At 41.3% G+C, this 25,703-nt stretch overlaps 1 protein-coding gene across 1 annotated transcript in view; it reads left to right on the forward strand.

The window, feature by feature from the left end:
* Window positions 1–329: 329 nt before the first annotated feature.
* Window positions 330–25,703, forward strand: part of fam135b (family with sequence similarity 135 member B) — a gene marked incomplete at both ends in the record, with an annotated part of 61,776 nt that continues 36,402 nt past the window's right edge. Inside the window, 4 exons of the mRNA XM_084080424.1 lie at window positions 330–406; window positions 8,879–8,958; window positions 21,122–21,261; window positions 25,038–25,108. Of these exons, the coding sequence (XP_083936550.1) occupies window positions 330–406; window positions 8,879–8,958; window positions 21,122–21,261; window positions 25,038–25,108 (368 nt within the window). The remainder of the gene's footprint in view (window positions 407–8,878; window positions 8,959–21,121; window positions 21,262–25,037; window positions 25,109–25,703) is intronic.

The raw sequence follows: 25,703 nt of genomic DNA on the forward strand, positions 1-25,703 counted from the left end.
TGTTGAATACACTTATTGTAAGTCGCTTTGGATAAAAGCGTCTGCTAAATGACTGTAATGTAATGTAATGTAATGGGTTAATATTAGCCATATTCAGACCAAGGATGCCTGTCTGTTGTCCACATTTAATCAGATTTAAACACCTCTGTGTTGTCTGAGTCACAGTGTCTCAACAGGAAAAACTAAACAAAAACAAAATGACAGGCTAGTTTCTGAAATGTCATGTTCCCTAATTCACTTTGCAATCTGATGTGCAAGCCCCCCCCCCCCCCAGTGTCATATTGATTTGTTTTCTTCTCCTCTTGACAGGTGATGAGCCGGATTATATCATGTCTGAAGTACAGGGAACACTGGAGTTTTCTCTGGAGCTGCACAAGTTTCACAATGTGGATCTGTTTCAAAGGGGGTAAGCATGCATTTTTACCTCTGCTCAGGTCAAATCAATTCATATGTTTTGGCTGTAGGCTTTCAGGGTTTTGTCTCAAAGCATTATGTGTGCGTGCGTGCGTCTATACGGTGCGTATGTCTGTACTGTACAGTATGTATGTATGTACGTACACGTACAGCATGTATGTACTGTATGTATGTATGTCACCTAAAAAATAGACCAATTACAGGTAGCATACATGTGTAGTCTCGCCATGGCCAGTCCTCCAATCTAACTCGACTCCAAACAGGGGTCTGGAGAAACTCTCATTGGGAACAGTAGATTTAATGAGCGAGCAGCTCAGTCGCTGGGTCGTGGCTAAACTCTGATTGAGTGGTGACTCACTGGTGAGAGTATGAGGACCGGTGTCTGTATGCATTCTTCCGACTGGGTGGGAAGCAAAATTAGATTGAACAATTACAATTTACTTACTTACTGCAGTCATTTCATTGAGTAGTAGTTTCACATGGACACTATTGATGTGTGGGACTGCCTGTATTGGCAGGAGTGTGGGCTCCGGCCAATAGTGTCAGCTCCATTCAATTTAGAGATGAAACAGTTGATTGAACTAATCAATTTACCGTAATCAATGTTTTTCGTTTTAGCTTTTTGTTTTCATTATAAAAAGCAAATCTATCTTTGTTCTTTTTGTGCGGCACTGTTGTACGATGAAGTATTAAAAAGGGCTTAAGTGGTTCAAACTAATACATTTAGTTTATTATAAAAAAAAATCAATCTGAATTTGTTTGTCGATTCGTAATTATGCCCCTAGTAAAGGTGATTCTTGATTGATCGAAAAAGTAAGCACTTAATACTTTGCAGCTCTAATTCAATTCACTTTTCACCTCATCATTCCCCAGACTTTCTTTCTTAGAAAAGCACGCCTGGGATGTGAGGTTAGTGCGTACATGAGATCACGAAGCAGAACAACCTCGGGCCATAAACAGACACAGCATGAGCATTCTGAACAACCGGCAAACGCCTGGAGAAATGAAAGTGCAACTCATGAAGGGTGTAGAAGATGTATGTACTTTTAGTTGATAATCTGTGCACCCAAAACACTTCTCATTGTCTCTTAGTTACACTAACGTCGTTGTCGGGAAGCACTTTTATACTTAGAGCTGAAGTATTGCCTTTGGGCCAAAGTAGATGTATATAGGCCTTAACCTTCAGCAAAGGAGCTGACATGCACACAAGCAAAACAAGCCTGCATAGTGCTGCTTCGCCACGCACTAAACACTGCATTATGAGTTTGCAGTGGTGGTGTAAAGTAACTAACTACATTTATTCAAGTACTGTACCTAAATACAACTTTGAGGTATTTTTACTTAACTGGAGTATTTCAGCACTTTTACTTCTACTCCACTACATTTCATAGGCAAATATTGTACTTTTACTCCACTACAATTATTTGAAAACTTTAGTTACTAGTTACTTTGTAGATTTAGATTATTATTACAAAACTTACATTAACCACTTCAGCCATATACATTTCAGCCATTTGAAAATAGCCGATCTACAAGCTCATAATGCGTCGCATTATGAGCTTGTAGATCTGCTATTTTCAAAAGATGTTTATACATTTGAAAACGTGTGAAATGGCCATGGGACATTCTGCACAATGAGTACTTTCTACTTTTGGTATTGTAAGTACATTTCGATACCAAAACTTTTGTACTTTTACAAAGTATTTTTTTTTATTTTTTACTTGTAACAGAGTATTTCTACATTGCAGTATTGATACTTTTACTTGAGCAAAGAAATTGAGTACTTTTCCCACTGCTGCACAAAGGCTGTGTTCAGACTGGCAGCCCAAATCAAAATATAGCCCTATTTTTATACATTTATCGAGGGTGAACGGCAAAAACAAACACATGCACACAGACTTTTGAGAATTAGATTTGAACCACATTCCTAGGTGGTCTGAAATTATGATTTCTAAAGATGCTTCTATTGTCTGGATCTGGGGTCAAATGGGGGGAGCGTGGAAGAGAGGTGAAGAGGAGAGTGCAGGCAGGGCGGAACGGATGGAGGAAAGTGTCAGGAGTGATTTGCGACAGAAGAGTTCCAGTAAGAGGTAGAGGGAAGATGTATAAAGACGGTAGTGAGACCAGCCGTGCTGTACGGCTTGGAAACGACACTGATGAAAAGACTGGAGGCGGAGTGGGAGGTTGCAGGATTGAGGATTCTACGATTCATCGCGTCTATAGCAGAGGTTCTCGAACCTTTGAACCCATTAAGACCTGAAGCCGATTGTATATGTCTCCTAAATCTCAACGGTATTCTGAAAAACGTATGTTTCTATATCAGTGGTGCTCAATCTTTTTCATGTCAAGGACCCCCAAAATTATATGTATTTGGCCGCTGACCCCCATCAAAATATGTTGTTCCAGGGACCCCCAGAAACAAGATTTGAGTTAAAAATGTTCGCTTTAAAAAAATATATATTGAAAGATTTGCACACATTTTCACGATTTAAAAAAAATAGCAGATCTACAAGCTCGTATGAGCTTGTATATCTGCTATTTTTGAATAGCCCAAAGTGTAAACTAATGCTTTTTAGCTCAACTCTAAAAATGACACAGTTCCAGGTCTTAATGGCTTAATGTCAAGGACCCCTATAACTCTGAGAGGGTAGAAATGCAACCAAACCATGCATTTGCACCCTCTCAGAGTTACAGACCTGTAAGGGTCCATTTGGAACACCCTCAAATAACCCTGAGGGTCCCTGGACCCCACTTTGAGAAGCTCTATATAATTGGCCGTGTTCAGGGGAGGGAGGCTGCACTCGCTCTTACGGGCCGGGGTAGGTGCCTTTTTAGTGGGGGTGTTGGACGGAGGCACGATGCCCTCCTGCTGGGGGCTCCTCACTGGCAGGTGAGCCAGGAGGGTACAACAGCAGAGGCAACACAGAAATGTGTGAGGAGAAATTAATTGGCATAACGACTAGATTGGGAGAAAAAAGGGGTATGTCTGACGAAGAAACATTGTCATTAGTGTTTATTGGAGCATGTGAGTGTGTGGGTTCTATTCTTCTTCCTGATCGTATCTTAACCTAGCACCCACTGACAAGTGATGTGTGTATTCAGCTTTGTGTGTCTATCAGCATTTTTCTGAGAAAAAAAGGGGGGGGGGGGTAATGAGAGAGAGAGAGAGAGACAGACAGACAGACAGACAGACAGACAACTGCCAATTCCCGTTAAACCAGACAGACAGACAGACAACTGCCTATTCCCGTTAAACCAGCAATGGACTAGGACTTCAATATATATTGTGATGAAAATAATGTATCAACAACTGCTGGGTTGCCCTGTACTATAATAACCTGCAGTGATGGGAGTGCATTATTATATTTTATGACGTGAAATAGGGTCGTGTTCCTGCCTCTACACTGAGTCTGTGGGGAGATTATAAAGTGGCATCTGGGTGGCCGGCCTGTGGCCCGCTGAAATGCCAGCTTTACTCAAATGATTTTCCCTCTCCAAATGGGACGGTGGCCTAAAGCCTTATCCTGCTAATCCCTCCAGCTGAGTGCTCTAATATATTTGTTTTCTACCGGCTGCCATCTTGAACCAGCGGAACAGGGGAGATACAGTTATGATGCAAAATGCTTAAAAAAGTACTGGACCGGAGCGGCAACTGTCGGTTATTTTCTTAGCGATTATATTCTGTTCAAGAATCTTCTCCCTTCTGGCTCCCGAACTGTGGAATGAACTCCCCATTGCTGTTAGAACTGCAGACTCACTCCCACATTATGCCGTAATCCGAATGAAGACTCACCTCTTCAGACTCCACCTATAGCCCTAGCCTTGACGACCTTGCAGGCTTATGCAAAGGTTCAAATATAATTTAGATAGCATGTTGAATGTAGACAGATGCCAGGTTCATTTGTTGACCTGGCATCCTATATAGTTTCAATGCACAGATTATTTATTTTTGGATATTATACTGTTTAGACTGATGATAGGTTCTTGGTTTACCTATGATCCTATAGATGACTATTTCTATGCATTTGATGTATTACCTTGTGTTTACCTTGCTTACTGTAAATCGCTCTGGATTAAGAGCATCTGCCAAATGCCTAAATTGTGTGTGTGTGTGTGTGTGTGTGTGTGTGTGTGTGTGTGTGTGTGTGTGTGTGTGTGTGTGTGTGTGTGTGTGTGTGTGTGTGTGTGTGTGTGTGTGTGTGTATAAATATCTATTTACATGTATAGTATGCACCTTTACATAATTTATGTTTGTGTGTGCAGTCCTGATATGCAACGTGTCATGTGAGAGTGTGCATGGTGTGTGTGTGTGTGTGTGTGTGTGTGTGTGTGTGTGTGTGTGTGTGTGTGTGTGTGTGTGTGTGTGTGTGTAAAAGGGTAGGGCTGCAGCTATCCATTGTTTTCTTAGCAATTATCCTATTCGATTACTTTTTCGATGAATCAGATAATTGAGAAGCATGTTCTTTTAATATTATTTTTGACATAAGTTTGATATAGCATTGAATCGATTAACTTAAGCGTTATTTTACACTTCGCTGCACAACAATGTCGTGCAAAAACACTGAAAAATCAATAATTTTACATAATCAATTAAATTGATTGGTTTGATTAGTTGTTTCACCGGACCCCTTGTCAGGAAGCTTACTTCCTTTAATGGAAGAGTGAAATCGAATGTCTAAAATCAGTCTCTAGCAGACGGGGGAAAAATATGCAGTTGTACAAATTGTAAAGAGACCTTAGAAGACTGATTGCATTTAACCCATTAAGACATGAGGCCGAATAAAAGAAGGCTTTCTACAGTATATCCCAACAGTAAACGTTTGTTGCTATATCAGTGGTGCTCAAAAAGGATCCCCAAAATTATATGCATTTAGCTGCGGACCTCCATCTCAATATTTTGTTCCAGAGACCCCCCAAATCAAAGATTTGAGTTCAAATGTTTAATGCTTTAAAATATATATATTCAAAGATGTGCACAAAGTTTCACAAATAGCAGATCTACAAGCTCATAGCGTGGCACGAAGTGACACGCTAATGAGCTTGTATATCTGCTATTTCTGAATAGCCAAAGTATAAAATGATGGTTCAAGTGGTTAAAATCTAAAAAGGACACTGATGCTTTCACAGATTTAAAGGGTTAAACTCTTGATTAAGACCGCATTTGATTTGTAAAGCGGGCGATGGCGATAAGGCCACTGCAGGCTTTTCAGTTTCCTGTAATGGAAACGGAGTTGGAGCGGCGAAGACCCAGATTGCTTCTGATACTCACATTTGGATGGCAGCTGCACAAGGACTCAATTTAATTAGTTGGGAGCCGAGTGTCAAAAACTCAAGCAAACCCAAAGCTCCCATCAGTCACCTCACCAGTTCTGTGTTCGCGTGCATTGTACGATGACTGAAATGTGATTGCAAAAAGTAGCCTGTCTACATGATCACAACGAGCTGCATCGTGATGCGTTATGAGCTTGTAGATTGATTATTTTCACTATTTTGGAATTAATGAACCCATTAAGACCTGAGGTTCCGATTCTACAAAAATGTCTTCTTAATCCTAAAGGTTCTCTCAAAAGCTTATCTTGTCAGTGGTTCTCAAACCTTTTCATGTCAAGGACCACCCAAAATTATATGTATTTACTATTTGGCCACGGACCCCCATCTGCAAATGTTTTGTTCCAGGGACCCCCAGAGGCAAAGATTTGTCTTCAAAATGTTTGCTTTAAAAATATGCATATTCAAAGATTTGCACGAATGTTCAAGATTTTTCAAAAATAGCAGATCTACAAGCTCATAGCGCGGCACTCGGTGCCGCACTATGAGCTTGTAGATCTGCTGCCAAAGTATAAAATAATGGTTTAAGTGGTTACATAGATGCGTTCCCGGTTTTAATGGGTTAATAATAATAATACATAAACTTTGACTTTGTCTTCTGCCGCCAGGGTCGTCACAGCAGATCGTGTGTTTCCATCTGCTTTCCTTCTTCTGTTTTCCTCGGTCACTCCAGCCACCTGCATGTCCTCTCTCTCACCGCATCCATAAACCTCCTCTTTGGCCTCCCTCTGCTCCTCTCTTACCTGGCAGTTCCATCTTCAGCATCCTTCTCCCAATGTACCCCTATAATCCCTCCTCTTCACATGTCCAAACCCTCTCAACCTCGCCTCTCTTGTTTTATCTAGCAGCAAGATCAACAATGAGTTAACTTGGCACAGCGAAACGAGTTTGCTGCTTTGACAAATTTATCAAAAGATAAATATCTTATTATAAAGTAGAGGCATAGATATAATGAAATATCAAGCCTGCGATGTGTCTGATAGTAACAGGGGGTTTTGTTCGTTGCACACACACCAATCATCGGGCTGTGAGCTGCCATTTGCTATTTCAATTCATAACCACCAAAAAAACACTATATTTCATTTCAATTCAAAACACTATCTATTTCAATTTATAACCACCAAAACACTATCTATTTCAATTTATAACCATACAAAAACACTCCTGTGATTCATTTGTTTGACCTTCAAAGCATTTTCTCTTCTGTTTTCCGTCCGGAGGTGGAAAGTAACTTAAAAAGTAATTTTGAGGTACCTTTTGAGGTACCTCATTACTACTGCGATGCACTTCTCATCAGGATCCCTAGTAAGAGCCTTCAAACGCTTCAGGACATCCATTACAGCGCTGCTAGGATCCTGATGAGAGTGCACAAATACGAGCACCTCACACCTATCTCTTCTGTCCCCATCTCCTCCGGGACAGAATACAAAATCTCCCTCTTAACCCATCAATGGTAATGCTCCTTTCTACCTTAAAGGGATAGTTCACCCCCAAAATGACCTTTTTTCTATCGATTAGTCACCCCATGGAGACTTGAATGTATGGATATTTTTTAGTTCTTGTCGCATATAAGCCAATAATTTGATGACCGGCAGCGGTTCCGGTAGGAGACACAAAAGAGTCTCCTTTGTGTCTCCTACCGGAACAGCTGCCTCAAACCACAAACCTCCACAACCCTGCAACCTCTGCTCTGGAAACACCAACCTTCTCCGCTATTCAACCTTCAGCTATTCAATTGTATTGCTACTTTTTACCTAAATAAAAACTAAATCAGAGTACTTCATCCACCACTGGCTGTCAGTCACACACTTTATCCTCTCAGATTGCCATCTTGCCCCCAGAGACTCAAACAGACGTTCACACTGTGCCCCAGTTCAACTGCGCTGTAAAAAATGACCTAATTTTGAAAGCCATGTTTGCTCCGCTTCCCATGCCCGCTGTGTGACATGTCATATAAATAGGGACATCACACCGGGCAAAACAATGATTAAAGACAACTTGAAAAACGTTTGTAAACCTCATTTATCTCTTTTAATTATGATGAATTCGTTTTTTTGAATGATGAATTCGATTTCCAGGTGCACTCTCTTCTTCAGTTCTTTTTCACACACACACACACACACACACACACACACACACACACACACACACACACAGCACAGTTGACTTGAGGTGCGTTATTATGTCAGATTCATAATTCATTACATTCATTTTTTCCCCCGCGTTAATTATTTAGCTACATTTTGTACAAATGTTGTTTAACATGCCTGCTGTACGAACTCCAAGTCTTAACCAATGAAGAGAACATCTTGGTACTTTCTAGTAGTGGGGGGAAGCAGTGCTCAGATGTTCTGCTTAAAGGTGCAGTAGGTGATATTTCTTGTTAAAGCAAGAAATATGTAGCTCTTTAATAAACAGAAAATACATTCTCAGGTCGGGATGCCATGTTTGTCCAATCAGGAGAGAGTGTGCATACAGTATGCAGGATAAGCAAGTGAAATTGGAAGTGATGACACAAAGAAGTGAGCAGACACAATTAGAACTGTAACTACAGTGAAGCTGATAAATGTGTACACTCTCCTGATTGGCCATGAAACTGGCAACCCCGTCCCCCCCCAATTTTTTTGCATTTTCTGTTTATTAAAGAGTTAAAGAGATGGAGAGACCCCTGTTACTGAAAAAAACACTGTATAGATATTATGGTTACTGTCAGATTATAGAGCTAACTTTTTTAACCCAAAAAATATCACTCATAATAATACATAATGTGTTAATGTAGGCCTACTGTATGTTTTGAATGAATATTAAAAAATTAGCTCAGAGGTGCACTGTTGACAGTTCAACAACCCGCATCATTGCTGGTAATTTTAAACATCTTATTCATGAAAGAACAATAGTTTATATTCAATGTGCTTTAAGGCCAGTCCAAAGCAATGCAACTAGTCGCAACTTGCAACCAGTTGCCGGAAATTGCAGCGGTCTGGACAATTCCCTTTTGGGGAATAATGGGGAAAATGTTTGCAAGTAGTTGCATTGGTGTGGACTTGCTTTTAGATAGATATAGCACATTACTTTCCACCACTGACTACTGGAACCCTGACTGTTTTACTGATGGCACTCTCTACCCCTCTTTCAGGTTCTACCAGATTCGAGCAGCCCTGAAGGTGTCACCTCGCGTGCCACACAGACTGATAGTGTCAACGCGGGGAAATACAGGTAACAACAACTCATATATCACAGAGAAGATTGTGTTCACATCTTGCACCTGTCTTTAGGCCAGGTGCTGGACATCAAGGCAGGAATCAAGGTAAAACATCCGCACACTGTTTTAAAGCTCCCAAGACTCATTTTATTAATGGCGCAACCTTTCGACTTTATAGGTCTCCATCAGGCAAATGATCAGGCAAATGATTTGCCTGATGAGGACCTAAGGTTGAAGTGTTGCGCCATTAATACAATAAGTATTGGGAGCTTTAATCCAGTGTGCGGATGTCTTACCTTCTCCTCAACAACAACTCACATGCCTCCATACTCCTGCCGCATTGTTCCATACATATTTGCTAGTTTTTTGTTGTAGTTTTCTGTTGTTGATTTTTGGGGCATCGTGACACTCTCACAGAACCAATTTTTCACTCAAAAAAATAATATTCAAATACTTTCTAAAATGTTCATGAATAGAGCAAATAGCCAATCTGCAAGCTCACATCATGTCAAGATGTGAGCTTGTAGATCAGCTATTTGTTTATAAAATAGGGCTTGAGTGGTAAGTTGTTTTGTTTTAGAAGACATCATTTGGGACGAGCTGGGTCTTAAATTTACGGTAGCATAAACATGTACCGTGGTGTTGAAATGAGCGTGGGAATGGAGGAAAAAAAGCGAGTTTGTGTACTGTAAGAAACAGGGAACAATTTCATGGCTGCATTCTTTGTCAGAATGACACACAATCTGTTGGACACGGTTTTGTTTGAAGTGTTTGAAAACTGTAATCTTTCAGAATGTCTCGTCTTTTATAGCGCATGGCCAACGTTTTTTGTTGTTTTTTTTCCCCCTGGAAAAACGCAAAACATCTCACAGCATCACGTACTGTACTCCCTCTCAGTGGTAAACTCAAGTAAAAGTATCAATACTGCAATGTAGAAATACTCTGTTACAAGTAAAAGTACGGAATTCAAAATGTACAAATGAAAGAAAGTACAATAGTGTTGGCATCAAAATGTACTTAAAGTAACAAAAGTAGAAAGTACGCATTATGCAGAATTTCCCGTTTCACAAGGTAATAGCACATCTACAAGCTCATGAGCTTGTAGAAAGTATATGGCTGAAGTGGTAAATGTGTGTTTTGTAATAATAATAAAAATCCACAAAATAACTTGTAACTAAAGTTGTCAAACAATTCTAGTGGAGTAAAAGTACAATATTTGCCTCTGAGATGTAGTGGAGTACAAGTAAAAATATAGAAAATTGGAAATACTCCAGTAGAGTAAAAATACATAAAAACTTTACTTAAGTACAGTACTTGAGTAAATGTACTTATTTACTTTCCACCACTGCTCCCTCTGGACTGTATTTGTCACACAACTGCGTGCGTCCTCATGTTATTATTATTTAGCGGTTTGACATCTGCTACGGACGCCCTTTAACAGAGCTTCTGTTAGAGAGATAACTATGGGTTTCTTAACATACAGGAATCCATGCATGTCAGGAACACTGAACAAACCATCCAACAAACCTTTCTCTCTCTCTCTCTCTCTCTCTCTCTCTCTCTCTCTCTCTCTCTCTCTCTCTCTCTCTCTCTCTCTCTCTCTCTCTCTCTCTCTCTCTGGAGTGTGTGTATGTGTATGTTGGGGGGGGGGGGGGGGGCATCTGTGGCATTTGCCTTTGTGCTGTGTACATCAGGGGTTCATCAGGGTATTTATTGTCATTGTACAATTGCACATTATGTGACATTTGTCCACTGCATTAGCCATCCTAACCATCCTAACTGTTAGGATGAAACTAGGATGTATCGCCCAGTAACTCTGTTTCAATATGACATTCAACAAACCTCCCATGAGAAAGAATGCTGAATTCATGGCATTTTCTTTATTCAATTTACAGTGCTCAGAATTTATGCTATAATGCATGTATAAGCTCCGCCTTGGCAAAGTGTATGTACGTGGCTGCCCGGATTTAACGTGCACATAATGTAACAGCTGTTTTTCAAAACCCATAATGACTGGAATGCACAAAAGCTCACACTTAATACATTACATACTATGAGCTTGAAGCGTGATTATCTTTGGCACGCGACACTGTTGTACGAGTATGAGTATACATGGATTAAAGTTCCCAGACACTACGGCTGATTTCAGTCATTTGGATTCCATACAAGGCAGCATGTCTTCTATGGAAGCCCCCCCGAAAATAGCCGATCTACAAGCTCACAACGCGTGGCACTGCGACACGTTGTTGCAGAGTATTTGATTGAAGAATATTTGAAGTGGTCAAACTAGCAATAGAATACCTGTGTCAAAGGCGTCTTAAATAAAACCCTAAGGGTCTCAGATATTTCATAAAAGCAACGGTTAAAGCCTTGCTCTGCAATTCCTTCCTGGTTGGCTGTATCTAGAAGAGCAGGAACATAGATTTAGAATGATAATACCTAAACGTCATAATTCTACATATTGTGCCTAATGGTTTATGAAACTCTGGTGTGGGTGGCTTTCACGCTGTTTCACAAATCCAGAGATTGGGACTTGGCCTGACACAACTTTTCAGTCGTAAGATTTTATTTTTCTTTAATCCATTAGTATAGAATGTACAGTAATACAGTGCTATGTACAGTAGCTATGTGGTCAATAGTTGAACGTGTTTTTAATGTTTTTATTTTATCCCACGATTTTGTTGCCCTTTTTTTCACCCAGTGCCAATTTTCTAAGTGATCCTGGGCACTACACTCCCCCCACCAGCCTAGGGAGCCCAGGGCCGAGCTCAGGCCTCCTTCAATGCATGAGAGCCAACTGACCTTCTTGTCACCTAACAGGGGGGAGTTTCCCCGGTAGGACTTAGCGCGTGGAAGGAACACGTTATTCCAACCAGTTCCTTTCCCCTCCATCAGGCGCCCCGGCTGTCATGGAGGAGGCGGTATAGCGGCCAGGATTGCTACTGTACATGTTTTTGTGAGGGTATTAACTACCCTAGGAGACACGGGGAGAACATGGAAACTCCACACCAGGGGGCGCCGATTTATGTCCGCGCTACCGGGTGCGCAGCGCACACACGCACGTGCATGCACGGTCAATGCGCAATTGACCGTCTGGGTTTGAGACCATTTTTTTTTTGTGTTACTTTAATACGATTAATTTGGTTAATTTGGTACAAAAAATGTACTCCATGAAGTCTAGATGTCGGAGGTTTTTCTTTTTCTTTTCTTGTGATGAGTTTGTAATGGGTGCTCGTCATTCTCCTGGGTGCTTTAGCCCCGAGGCACCCACAGTATCGGCGCCCTTGCTCCACACAGAGTAGGCCCTTTCGCCTCAGTTGAAGGTGTTCTTCAAAGCGCGGTCAGTGGCTCATTACTTTGGGAATCGGAAGGTTCTTAAACCGATTGCCGGCGCCCCCTGTGTTAGTGTCCAAGTGTCCTTGAGCAAGACGCTGAACCCCTAACTGCTCCTGATGAGTTGGTACCTTGCATGGTTTATTCCACTGTCTGTGTGTGAAGGGGTGACTGTTAATGCACATTGTAAAGCGCTTTGGTTAAAAGGCTGCTATATAAACGCACCATTTACCCCTTATTTACGTTTTAAAGGAGAACTATTAAATAAATGAAACAAAACCGCTTTATTTTCAGAGGTGTGGCGGAGCTGTTGTCTCATTAGTTGGAGAGGGTAAAAGTAGAATTAAAACCACAGTTCGATTTCCACGAGGCCAGTTTATGGGGCCTAACATCATTGGCATTTCAGTTTACCTGGCTGCATTTTTACAAGCTTTAATTCCTAAATCGAACGTTAGTTACCGAATGCCCTTTATTGCAGAGCATTTATCCATTCACATATACTTTTGTGTTGCTTTGTATCCTCAGGGTGTGACACGTGTCTCCTGAACTCACTCATGCATATCTCTACACATACATACATATGGGGCGGCCATAGCTGAGTGGTTGGTGAGCCCGCCTAGGGAGCCAGAGGCCCTGGTTGCCCCAGGTTCGATTCCAGGCCAGGCCAGCATATGTGTCGATGAAATGAAATTTGTCCCTGAGCAAGACTCTTAACCCCTAGTTGCTCACAGGTTCTCATTGGAAACAAGACCGCAAGGACTTTCATGAACGACCTGTTAAAAGGAATTATCCTTATTATTATACTTACACCAAATCTCTTCGCTGAAAATAGCTGATCATTGTGACCTTGTAGATCTGCTATTTTTTGCCAAATGTTATACCCGGAATAGGGGTGCTAGGGTTCAATTCATAAATCAAATGTTTGTTTTTATTGCACACTGTGGTGGAAAGTAACTAAGTACTGTACTTAGAGTACAAATTAGGGTATAAGGGTATAAGGAGGCAAATATTGTACTATTTACTCCACTACACTTATTTTAAAGCATGAGTTATTAGTTACTTTGCAGATTTAGATTAATTAATATGAAAAATAATTGTACTTATTGTATTATTGTGGTACTGAAAGTATATTTTGATGCCAATACTTTTGTACTTATACTCAAGTCAAACTTTTACTCGTAACAGAGTATTTCCACTTTGCGGTATTGCTACTTTCACTTATAGTAAAACATCGGAGTACTTCCTCCACCACACATAGCAGAGCATGTATTCATCCCCACATGCTTTTGTGCTGCTTTGTATTGTCAGGTTGTGAGCTCAGCCATGCGTTAAGAATGTTCTCCTCAGGCCACACGGGGGGCTGTATCACTGGCCATACTGATTTGCAGTAATAAAGTCTATTTTTAGCTCCGTCGTGATTGGACTGCCACATGTGACTGTGTGTGTGTGTGTGTGTGTGTGTGTGTGTGTGTGTGTGTGTGTGTGTGTGTGTGTGTGTGTGTGTGTGTGCGTGTGCGTGCCTATGCACTGTGTGTGCCTTTGTGTGCAGGCAAGGACACACAGTTAGTTGATTGACTCTGAGATTTGATATCGATTTCTCTCATTTTCAATTCAAGGATACGTTTCTTTCACAGATAAAGTGAAAGAGAGTCGTGCTACAGTAGGTAACATTAGAGCAATCTTAACTATTTGAATGAGAGATGATGCAAGTCGTAAAGTCGTGCAGTAAGTACTGGGACCTGATGGTACTGTAGGTGTTGTGCTCCACCTCAGCAATCCAAAAATACAAGTTACAAGTAAAAGGCCGGCATTCAAAATTTACCTAAGTAAAAGTACAAAAGTATTGGTATCAAAATGTACTTGTCGTGGAGCAAAAGTACAATATGCCTCTGAGATGTAGTGGAGTAGAAGTAAAAATATAGAAAATTGGAAATACTCAAGTAAAGTAAAAAAAATTGATCTAAATTGTACAAAAGTGCAGTACTTGAGTAAATGTACTTAGTTACTTTACACCACCGGTCACAGGAGGGGACATAGCGAAGAAGGAGAGGACACTGGAGCAGCTTGGACCAAAAAAAGGCTTAAATGTCCGAGCTGCTCCAGCTGTCCTCTCCTTCGCTATTATATTTGTTCTGCCTGTAACCAAATGGATGTAACCAAATGGATGTAACCAAATGGATGTAACCAAATGGATGTAACCAAATGGACAATGCCTGTAACCATAACCAAATCCATTTGGTTACAAATGTACACTCTCATAGTTACGTATGACATGAAAAAAAAGAAAACACGCAAATAAATAACTGGATACATTTGTACATTCTCAGAGTTGAAATGACACTGAGGATTAGACTATATATACAGTATAGGTTGCGGTCGCATGGAGCCGCAGTGGAGACACAGCATGTGTGTGTGTGTGTGTGTGTGTGTTTGTGTGCGCGTGCGTGCCTTTGTGTGTGTTTTTTTTGTGTGTGTGTGTGTGCGAGCGTGTGTGTGTGTGTGTGTGTGAGACACAGCACATGTGCACACTGCACACATGCGATAAGGTAACATTGCAGCAGGAACCCATCATCCATCCACATCCATATTCTAATTGGACGGCTGAGCTGCAGCCCCGCCCTCCCCTCTACATTGCGGCGGGCTGAGGGGCGGGCTCTCCCTCCACAAGGTCACACACTACACCCCTGTTTCCTTCCTTCCGCCAGGCGGGCAGAATGCCAGCTGTACAATGTGTACCTTTAACCAGGAACCCCATGGATCCATATTCTGAGGGAAAACCTTGACAGAAAATAGCAGATCGACAAGCTCACAACGCGTTGCAACGCAACGCGTTGTGAGCTTGTCGATCGGCTATTTTCGGCGAAGATATTTATATTAATGTCGAGCGAAAAAAGAAAATACACTAGCATAGAGCCCTGAGGGACAACCATATGGGGGTTTAAGTGGTTAAAGGGATAGTTCACCCAAAAAATGTGTTCTTTTCTATCAATTAGTCACCCCATGGAGACTTGAATTCATGGATATTTTTTTGTTTTTGTCGCTAATAGGGAACGTGAGCTGGGTTTGGACTGTCGTGAGACAGGTTATTACCCTATACTGATGATGTGTTGTTGCAATAGTAATCCCGCTCAGTACGAGAGGAACCGCAGGTTCAGACATTTGGTGCCAAATAAGCCAATAATTTGATGACCAGTGGACCTGTGGGCAGCGGTTCCGTTAGGAGACACAAAGGAGACTCTTTGTGTCTCCTACCCGAAACGCTGCCGGTCATCAAATTATTGGCTGTGAAGGAATGCGACAACAAAAAAATATCCATGAATTCAAGTATCCATGGGGTGACTAATTGATAGGAAAAAAAGTCATTTTGGGGGTGAACTATCCCTCTTTTTATGTCTACACTGTCTACCCCAAATCTCTTTGATGTAGACAAAAATAGCCGATCTGCAAGCCGATCACAAGTGAGCTTGTAGGCTGTTTTTGGCTAATGTTCCCCCAAGATATAGGCAAGTGCCCTCAAGTGGTCGAGGCTTCATTTATTAGTTGGTTGTATGTCGCACATTGTGATGCAACGTGTTGTGAGCTTGTAGATCATGGTGTTTTCGGTTTATTGTTCATTAATATGCGGTGTCCCGTCTAAATAAACAAATAAAGTAAAGTGTGAGCTTGTTGTATAGGGTATTGGGCAATTAACCGAAAATATATTTAAACTGATAAGTAGAACCAATAACCAACTTAATCTTGCTCATGTAGGTTAATCGAAAAATCGAGGCATAATCGAATAATTATTCATTAATCATAATCGAGGCAAAAGTAATGTTTACTGGTGCTAGATCCCGCCAGAGTGTGTTACTGTGACAGAGAAAGGTTGATAATGAAGTAGGTTTTCTCCTGATTTGTCTCTCTGAAAAAATGCCATTTTAGTATGAAAATCTTGGGAAGATTGTGTGGCTTATGACGTTTGGGTCCAATATTTACGGTAGTTCAGTGTCCATGGGGTAAATAACTCCAACCTGCTTCCGGTCTCCTGAAAAGGTGGCCACCTACTTCACGCAGGTATGGGAATTAAACCGGAGATGGCATGTCTTTCTTTTCTTTTTTTACCGTCTTGGTCGAGCCCTTGCTTGTCTGCTATCTTGGGGTGTGTGACACCAGCGGACAGCTAAGTCTAAATCAGGCTTATATGCCCTCTGCCCGGTAAGGAGAACATTCCTCTCCCCGTGTGACAATACATTTGTCACACAATGTGGCAACTGTTGACATTTCAATTGTCCCTTGTTGCCCTTCGGACAAATAAATCGTGATGTGGAAAACTTGTCCTGATCCCATCTAGAACGTTGTCCTGTGTACTGGTCAAGATTCATCATGCACAGCAGTATGGTGACTTTAAAGATGGAGTATAGCGTTAGCCAGATGAATCACGTGTGTTTAGTGTGTCACTGGCATTTACATTATACTGTACCTTGATGAAGGACATTCCTCTATGTTAGTTGGATTGTTCCAACAAACGTATAGAATTGTGTTCTTGCGTATAGAATTGTGTGAGCGAGAGACAGAGGGGGTGATGCTGGAGGGACATAGAAGGAAAGGAGGAGAGGGAGAGAGGGTGGGAGAGAGGGGGAGGAAGGAGAGGCACACACACACACACACACACACACACACACACACACACACACACACACACACACACACACACACACACACACACACACACACACACACACACACACACACACACACACACACACACACACACACACACACACACACACACACACACACAGCATAGCAGATTACCTCCAGTGCAGAATCCCTGTGACTAAAAGCTGGAGGGCATGTCTGTCTGCAGTATATACTGTATGTGAGAACCTGCGGTTGCAGAGCACTGCAGCATCATCATATGCAGGTGTGTATGGCCTCATGTGATGTAAATACATATTGAACTGAAACACCCATACTATAACATTCTCAGTGTTATAAGTCAATGGTTCTCATCCTGGGGGGGCCCCCACACAATCTCTTTTTTAAGGGGGTCCCCAGATGACAGTAAAGAGTAAATTTAAGGACTTTTAAGACATTTTTAATACCTGGGGAAAAAACATTAAATTAAATGAAAAAAGACCATTTCTACATCAAATCTAACTACTATAAAAACTGGTCAAATTGTCAAATAATATACAAGAAAGAGGCAACAATTGTGAAAATAGCTAATCTACAAGCTCACAACGTAGATTGTCTTTTTTCAGGGAAGAGATTTGGTGTACAGGAAAAAAGAGCAGACCAAGTACCGAGCCAAAGGTCAAGTTTACAAAGTATTGAGGGTTTAAGTCATTACATGTCTGAAAACACACATTTAACATGAATCCAATATGTAGTGGGGGGTCCCTGCTTCATCTCTCTCTCACCTAAGGGGTCCTTGGCCTGAAAAATGTCGAAGACCCCTGGTTTAGGTCTTCTATTGTCTCTATCGAGCACAAACAGGGGGAAAAAAAAGAAAGAAAATATGTATTCTGCCAATTATGCCAGTTTATGTAAATTAAAATGCTAACGAGGACTGAAGTTGTTTTCCGCTCTGAGCTGCAATGATTTGCAATGATCACTTTAGTAAACAGCTTCATCTTCACTTATAATACTGCACCTGTCAACAACTGTTCTCAGGTGTGCAAAAGGCTTCTGTCACAGCAATACAAATACATTTTAGACTATTTGATATTTTGAAGGGGAAATTCAGCTTTGGGGGTCCTTCGCACAAAAAAGTTTGAGAACTAACTGGTCTAGGGGGCTTAATAGCTTAAGTATCACACATGCACACATGTACACATGTGTGCAAAAGCTGCAACAGTTCCAACAACCTGACTGCAATTCTTTACACGCCTGCATCACTCCCAGATGGATTAAGGTGCATCTTTCAAACATGTGTCAGCGGCGCTGCCATTAAGCTCACGTAGCTCAATAGCTCACGCTGGCTGCGGCTGTCTGCCACACTGCTATCAGGTGTAACCTGTGGAGAGGCAGAGGGCGAGAGAGGAACAAGAGAGCGAGGGTGGAAAGAGCACATTCAAAGGCCTCTCGCGGTGCACAGCGGGGCCAGGAGATTGTGTCACTTTAGCTGTGAAAATGCTCCCGTAGTAGTCTCAGTGGTGGCGACAGGGCAGCGGGACGTGCACTAAATGTGAGAGCACTAGCCTGGTGGAAGAAGCATTGAATGTGAGAGCACTGCATGGTGGAAGAAAGCACTCGTCGTGGATTAAAGTTATCATTCCCCACACGACTGACTTCGGTCATTTGTGATTCCACACAGAAGCCAGCGTGTCTTCTGTATGGCCGTGTTTCTTCAAACTATTTCATGCCAAGGAGGACTCCCAAATTGATATGGATCCCCATCTGAAAATAGTTTGTGCCAGGGACCCCCCAGAAGAAAAGATTTATGTTAAAGAAATTCAAGATTATAAAAAAAAAAATCCAAACATTTTCGATTATTTTCCAGATTTCCAAGAAAAATATTCACACGCTCGCAGATTTGATTTAGACATTTTCGCTATTTAATAAAAATAGCAGATCTATAAGCTCGCAGCACGGCACAAAGTGACGTGCTGTGAGCTTGTAGATCTTCTATTTTTTAATAGCCAAAATATAAATGGATAAAGTGGTTAAAATGATTGTGATGCTACATGTTATGATAGTCCATGGCCATCTTATATTAACTACTTTTGCTGGGGACACCCTTGAACCCTGCCATGGACCCGGACCCCACTTTGAGAAACACTGGATTAAAGTTCTGGATAGAAGATTATTTGAATTGGTCAAACTAGCAATAGAATACATGTTCAGAAGCTTCTTCCATAAAACCCCTAATGGTCTTGGCCTAGCCTAGCGGTCCAGGCACCTAGGCTCCAATGTAGCCTGACAGTGCATCGCTGATTTAACAGGTTCTCTCTCCTGATTGGATGAAATGGATGTCCCGAGGTAACGGGGAAGGTCAAGGTCAAAACAGATGGTTGTATTTTGATGTGATGTGGTGGGAAGGATCAGTAGGCTGCCCCGAAGAGATGCTACTTTTCGAGCCAAATCTGTCAAGGTCATGATCACGTTCAAGTTAACAGTTACAAAAGTCAGTAATGGACAACACTGTACTTTTTGAAGCATTGTATCATTTTTGTTTCATCCTCTTGTTTTAACTGAGGGATAGCTGTATGTATAATATTGTTTTCTTTGACCTTTGTTATTATATCCTATTTTTTTGTGTTGGCATTTTGTTGTGTAAACTGTTAAATTGGCTGCTACATGTTTAATGAATGAATATTTGCACGCACTCAGGTCTCTCTTCAAAATGAGATTTGGATTGATTTTCGTTGGAACTTTACCTGATTAAGATAAAGATTCATCTTAAGCTTTCAGAATCAATATCAACGTTATTGTCACATCACACGATTACTTTTTTATGCAAGCTCTCAACCTTTGTGGTTACAGGAAGAGTTTGAATAGATAAAGAAAGAATAGAGAAGAAAGGAACAAAGAACAAGTCAAATAGCAGGATGGTACAGGCAAATCAAATGTACAAAGTCCATTATACATAAGTGCATGATAAAAAAAAAGAAAAAAAGTGCAATGGCAGTTTCATGTGCATTAAACTCTGCATACTTAGTGGACCGGGTTCCCTCAGGGCTCTGTATTAGGTCCTCTAGTACTGTACATTGGTTCTCAAAGTGGGGTCCGGGGACCCCCAGGGTTCCTTGGGGCGGTACCAGGGGGTCACAATCATTTGAACCACTTTAACCATATTTTATACTTTGGCTATTAAAAAATAGCAGATATACAAGCTCATAGCGTATCACTTCTTGCCGCGCTATTTTTTCTGTTATGAAACAGTTTGAGAACCACTGCTAGTATTTTCCTCAAAATCTCTTTGCTGAACATAGCAGATCAAGTTGAGCTTGTAGATCTGATATCTTCGGCGAATGTTTTCCCCCAGAATAAGGATGCTAGGATTCATGTGGTAAACTGACATGGTTCAAAAAGAGAGCAGCAAAGTATATAAAATCATATCATAAGCACAGTTTGAGTTTACAAAGTATACCACGGAAGCCCTTACCAATTGCTGTTACTGCTTTGAGGCGTAGCCCCCTTTTTTAATTGCCTGTTTTATTGTTTTATTGTATTCTTTTATATTTTATTTATCTACAGTAGGTGAGTAATTTCGGTTGTCTGTTTGTCATATGGCTGTGCTCTGTATTGTATATAAAATCACATCATAAGCACAGTACAAGGGGGATAATTAACTGAAGCCCACCACAGTCCCTCTGTTCTTTTTGCCAGTGTTGATTTCGTCGACTAATACTATGACGAAAATTGTTCCTCGACTACCTTTTTTCACTGAAGAAAACTAAATCAAAACTAAATCAAAACTAAGCTATGATGACTAAAACTAAGACTAAATGACATTTTCGTCAACAAATAAAAACTAGACTAAAATGTTAGGGAGGGACGAGTTGAGAAGAGATCCAGTATAACTAAGACACGTCATTTTATGTTTGGTAGCGCTCAGGGCGGGTGCTCTGAAAATAGCAGATCTACAAGCTCACAACGTGTGAGCTTGTAGATCGTCTATTTTCAGCATGCAACCAGGTGTAAAATCAGCCATTACGACGGCATGAAGGCCCGCCAAAATACATTTTAGTCGACTATAATCTTATGATTTTTAGTCAACTAAAACTAGACTAAACTTTTCAGATTACTAAAATATGACTTAACCTGAATGGACTTTTATTCAAAAGACTATGACTAAAACTAAATAAAGATTTGCTGTCAAAATCAAAACTGCTTTCTGCTCTCTGTCCCACTTTATAGGCGAATGCAGCTTCAGCTCGCCGGGGGTTTACGACGGCACGGTGTTCAGCCGGATCTTTCAGATCCTGTACAGGAATGAGGAGGTCGTGGTCAACGACTGCATGAACTTCAAAGTCCATCTGCTGCTGGATGGGGAGAAGGTGAGTCACGCTGCTGAGATGTCAGCGCTGTCTGTGTCGGGGGGGTTTACTGGTTTGCTGAGCCTGTTGCACAGCACAATCCTTGAGGTACACCTAGCCTCTTTAAGTTATTGTAACTCTAGAAATAGACTCTTATATCATATGTTTTTTTAGTACGTTTTTTTGCCAAATACATATCATTTTGGAGGTCCTGGACATGAACAAGTTTGAGAACCACTCCATTAAAACACAGTTTTTTGTTTTGTTTTGTTTTGTGTTTTTATCCTGAAAAGTAACCGTTTTTGGACCTAAAAGGTGTCCACCTGTCAGCGTTGATAATATGCACTGTGTGAGCGAAGAGGTTCAGGTTCATTTGACACGTCTCGACAATAACAAAACACTCGACTAGACCAAATAGGTTGAGTTCCAACGCCCACGCGGCCGGTCGCAGAGTTCATGTTGTTTAATAAGTGGAGGGAGGTGATTTGCATGTAGCCCCAGACTGACCGAGGGAGCAGGTGGATGGATCAGTCCTGTAAACACGCCAGACAGCTTATTGATGAAGTGTCTTCAGTACAGTGGTCCCACCGTGGGCAAGAATGACCCCCATATGACCCCGTCCAATCCACTGAGTCTATTCTCACTCCACTCAGGAGCCACCGCTCACCATACTGATCAAGTAAGAGTAGCAGAACCACAATATAAAATGTAACTTCTTATGAGTAAAAGGCCTGTATTCAACATTTGACTTACAGTAAGTACTACTGTACCAAAGATTAATTTATTTGTATGTGTCAAACTTTAAAAAAAATAAAGAAGCAGCTTTATAACAGATAGATCTACAATGGGTCACAATGCCATGCATTGCGAGCTTAGATTGGCTATTTTCTAATAGCCGACATATAAAATAGGGCTTATAAGTATGTCTACAAAAAATCTTCAAAGTACTAGTAATTAAAGCTGTCAAAATAGCTATAGTGGAGTAAAAAGGTACCATATTTGCCTCTATGATGTAGTGGAGTAGAAGTATCAAAACACTCAAGTAAAGTGGGGGGTTAGAGGCAATTCCGGTGGGCCCAGATATAAATGACAGAAGAGAACAATAAAGCAGGCACATCCACTCACTAAAAACCAGGTGCTTGGCCGAGGTCAGGATCCATAAAGAAAAATAAGGTCTGCACACTGGATCATAAAAGTTTTATTTTGGTTCCTTTTTTACACCATTGGACGTCCAATAATGGTGTAAAAAGGAACCAAAATAAAACTGTTAAGCTTTGGAACATGATCCAGTGTACTTCCCAGATGTAAATTAACCACTTAAACCCCCAGCATCCTTATTGTGGAGGGAAAGCTTTCACAGAAAATAGCAGATCGACAAGCTCACGACAGCGTCGTGAGCTTGTCGATCGGCTATTTTCGGCGAAGGCTTTCCCTCCACAAAGACAGAAAACAGAAAAGACACTAGTATAGAGCCCTGAGGGACTCCGCTCAACCATGTATGGGGTTTAAGTGGTTAATGGTCTGTATCAAAGCTACAGTATTGCTCATGTTTTGACATCACGTCTGAAATAATGACTGTCACAGTGTGCTGCAAAATGTCACCAGCACCCACGCTGTGCTTTCGTTCTCAGATGACGCGGATCCCCACTCTTGGCATACGCTGAAATTAAACCTTTAGAAAGTTTCATTATATGTAGTCTGATTTCATCCGTCAGCTATCCCCAAGGCTCCTTTTAAAGATTACACCACGGAAGCTCTTACCAATTGCTGTTACTGCTTTGAGGTGAAGCCCCCTTTTTTAATTGCCTCTTTTATTGTTTATTGTATTCTTTTAAATGTGGTGAGTCATTTCAGTTGTCTGTTTGTCATAAGCCATGCTCTGTGTTGTTATGTCTGTGTTTTTTCCTGTGAAATCCTATAGCTTACCTGCCTCTTGGCCAGTTGATTCTTGTTTTCATTGTGATGTGTCCTGATAAACAGGAACTTAGAGCAGTGGTTCTCAAACTTTTTCATGTCAAGGACCCCCAAATTGACACTTATTAGCCCGCGGACCCCCATTTCAAAAGATATGCCAGGGACCCCCATAAGAGAAGATGGGCTACAGACCCCCATTTAATGGCATTTCTATCACTTGGACCGCAATTTATATTGTAAAATCTATGTCAATTTAACTCTCAGAGTTACAGACCCATAAGGGTCCATTTGGTTCCTAACTATCCATCATTTAGCTGGGGACCCCCTGGAACTCCCTCAAGGACCCCTGGGGGTCCCCGGACCCCACTTTGAGAACCAATGACTTAGAGAGTGTACTACACTGGGTCCATTGATCTGAGCCGTAACACAGTCGATCGATTGATCATTAATCGGCCCACCCATCTGACCACATAACACGTCAGTGGTCATGATGGGTGGGTTCACCGGGTTTGCAAAGGCTTTTCGAGATTTCCGAGTTTGGGCCCACCCCCGATCCAGAAAGGGTTGTGGGAAACCGCATGCTTTAGACAATTTCATTAAATGTGGGCCTATCTGATTTCAGCCGTCATGCCCGTTCCCCGAGGCTCCTTGTCATTAACCTTCCAGAGGTTATCAGCTCCTCTCAGCCTACAGATTGGACAGATAAAAATAGACCTCTGTTTCCAAGCTGTGTGGGTCCCACATGTGTTGCTTTACTCAATGCACCATATCAATACGTTGATGGAAACGGTTGTATGGCTGCTCCTGTATTGTGCTTGTGTCTGCTCAGAGATAATGAGCAGGGTTCGGTTTGTAAAAGAAACATAGGGGGGGTATTTTCTTAACCATTTAAGTGTGTATATTGTATTTTGCTGCTGTCGGGAGAAGCCTCCTATCTCCATATTCAAATTTGTTGTATTTGTTCGTAAATTAGCGCTCTACTTGTTCATACTACAGCGTCACACGAAAAGCACCAAAAGTAGCAGATCTACAAGCTCGAAATGCTGTGAGAAGCGGCGCACTTCGTGCTTGTCGACCTGCTCCTTTTGCTATTTTTGAATTTGAATCCTGAAAAGTGACAGTTTTAGACATAATGAGGTTTCCATCCAACAGAGACGATTATGTTTTTGAGGCTCACAACGGGTTGCATCACAACATGTTGTGAGCTAGTAGATGTGCTACTTTAGAGATTGAGATTTTTGACAAATAGTTTGACAAAATGTTCCCACACCATGCAGGGTTATAATGGGATTTACTTACTGTAAATGTTTTATTAAATTGTTATATCACAATATCATGAAACATAAATAGTGAACATATAAGACGGTCTGCATTTCCCAAAAGGATATGCATATTTAATTCAGTCTGACCAGAAACATATCCCCACGGGCCATAAAAATGAATGACCGGAGGGGGAGGGGGACTTAACCCATTTTCAACCTATTTTCATATACTGTAAATGTTCCTCACTAATGCTCATGATAAAATGGTAAAAAGAAAAATCTACTATGTCTGTGTCTCATAGAAGGGCTGGTGGACAGTTCAGAAACCCGCCTACCAGTGACATCATCGTAAGGCTGTTTTTTTTTAATTTTCAAACAAGATAATGATTTTTTAATTTTTTTTTATTAACACAAGAAGCCTGCGGTTTCTATCAGCTTGGATGTCAGTGGTAGGTGGGATTCTGAACTGTCCACAGCCCTCCTCTGGGACACAGACGGAGCAGACAAAAATGGGTTCATGACATTTTACTCTGATCTCGCACTCATAAGTTGCCCTGGAGGAGAGTGTCTGCTAAATGCCTCAATTGTAAATTGTAATTCTGTGTTGTTGTTTTCATACAGGTCGAGGAGGCCATGAGTGAGGTGGACTTTCAGCTGAAGCTGGACCTGCATTTCACTGACAATGAGCAGCAGTAAGTTTTGGCCTCGTTTCTGGAGTTTAAAATGTGTGCATCCATCCAAATATGGAGATACAAGGCTTCTGCTCGACAGCAACAAAATGAGGGCTGTAGCACATTGAATACCTCACTGAGTCCCGCATTCATACATGTACAGTAGTAAGCGTCACAAGTAAATGATCACTTTGATGATTTGTCTGTTTTTTGGCTGTGTACAGAAGCTAGTTGCCTTGTTCTGTTTAGCTTGTTCTGTTTAGTTAACCATTAGAATAGATTTGTGGGACTCACTTTATGATCGTTCAAATCAGGGGTCTGCAACGTTTTCAGCCCAAGGACCCCCTAGCTGAGAGCCTACAATTGTGTTTCAGATTAAACACTTTTTTCTTTTACTGTTCTTTTTTCCCTCTACACCTATACACCTCTTTGCCAAAAATAGCCGATCTACAAGCTCACAACGCCCCGCGCTGCGAGGCGTTGTGAGCTTGTAGATCTGCTATTTTTGGCTAAAGTTCTCCTCAGAAAAGGGATGCTAGGGTTCAAGTGGTTAAGGTAAAAAAAAAGAATCATATCTCACAAAGATTTGGTGGACCCCCTGTAGTAACTCTGAGGA

This window comes from Gymnoscopelus microlampas (genome assembly GCF_963454915.1).
Source record: "Gymnoscopelus microlampas genome assembly, chromosome: 15".
Classification (NCBI taxonomy): Eukaryota; Metazoa; Chordata; class Actinopteri; order Myctophiformes; family Myctophidae; genus Gymnoscopelus; species Gymnoscopelus microlampas.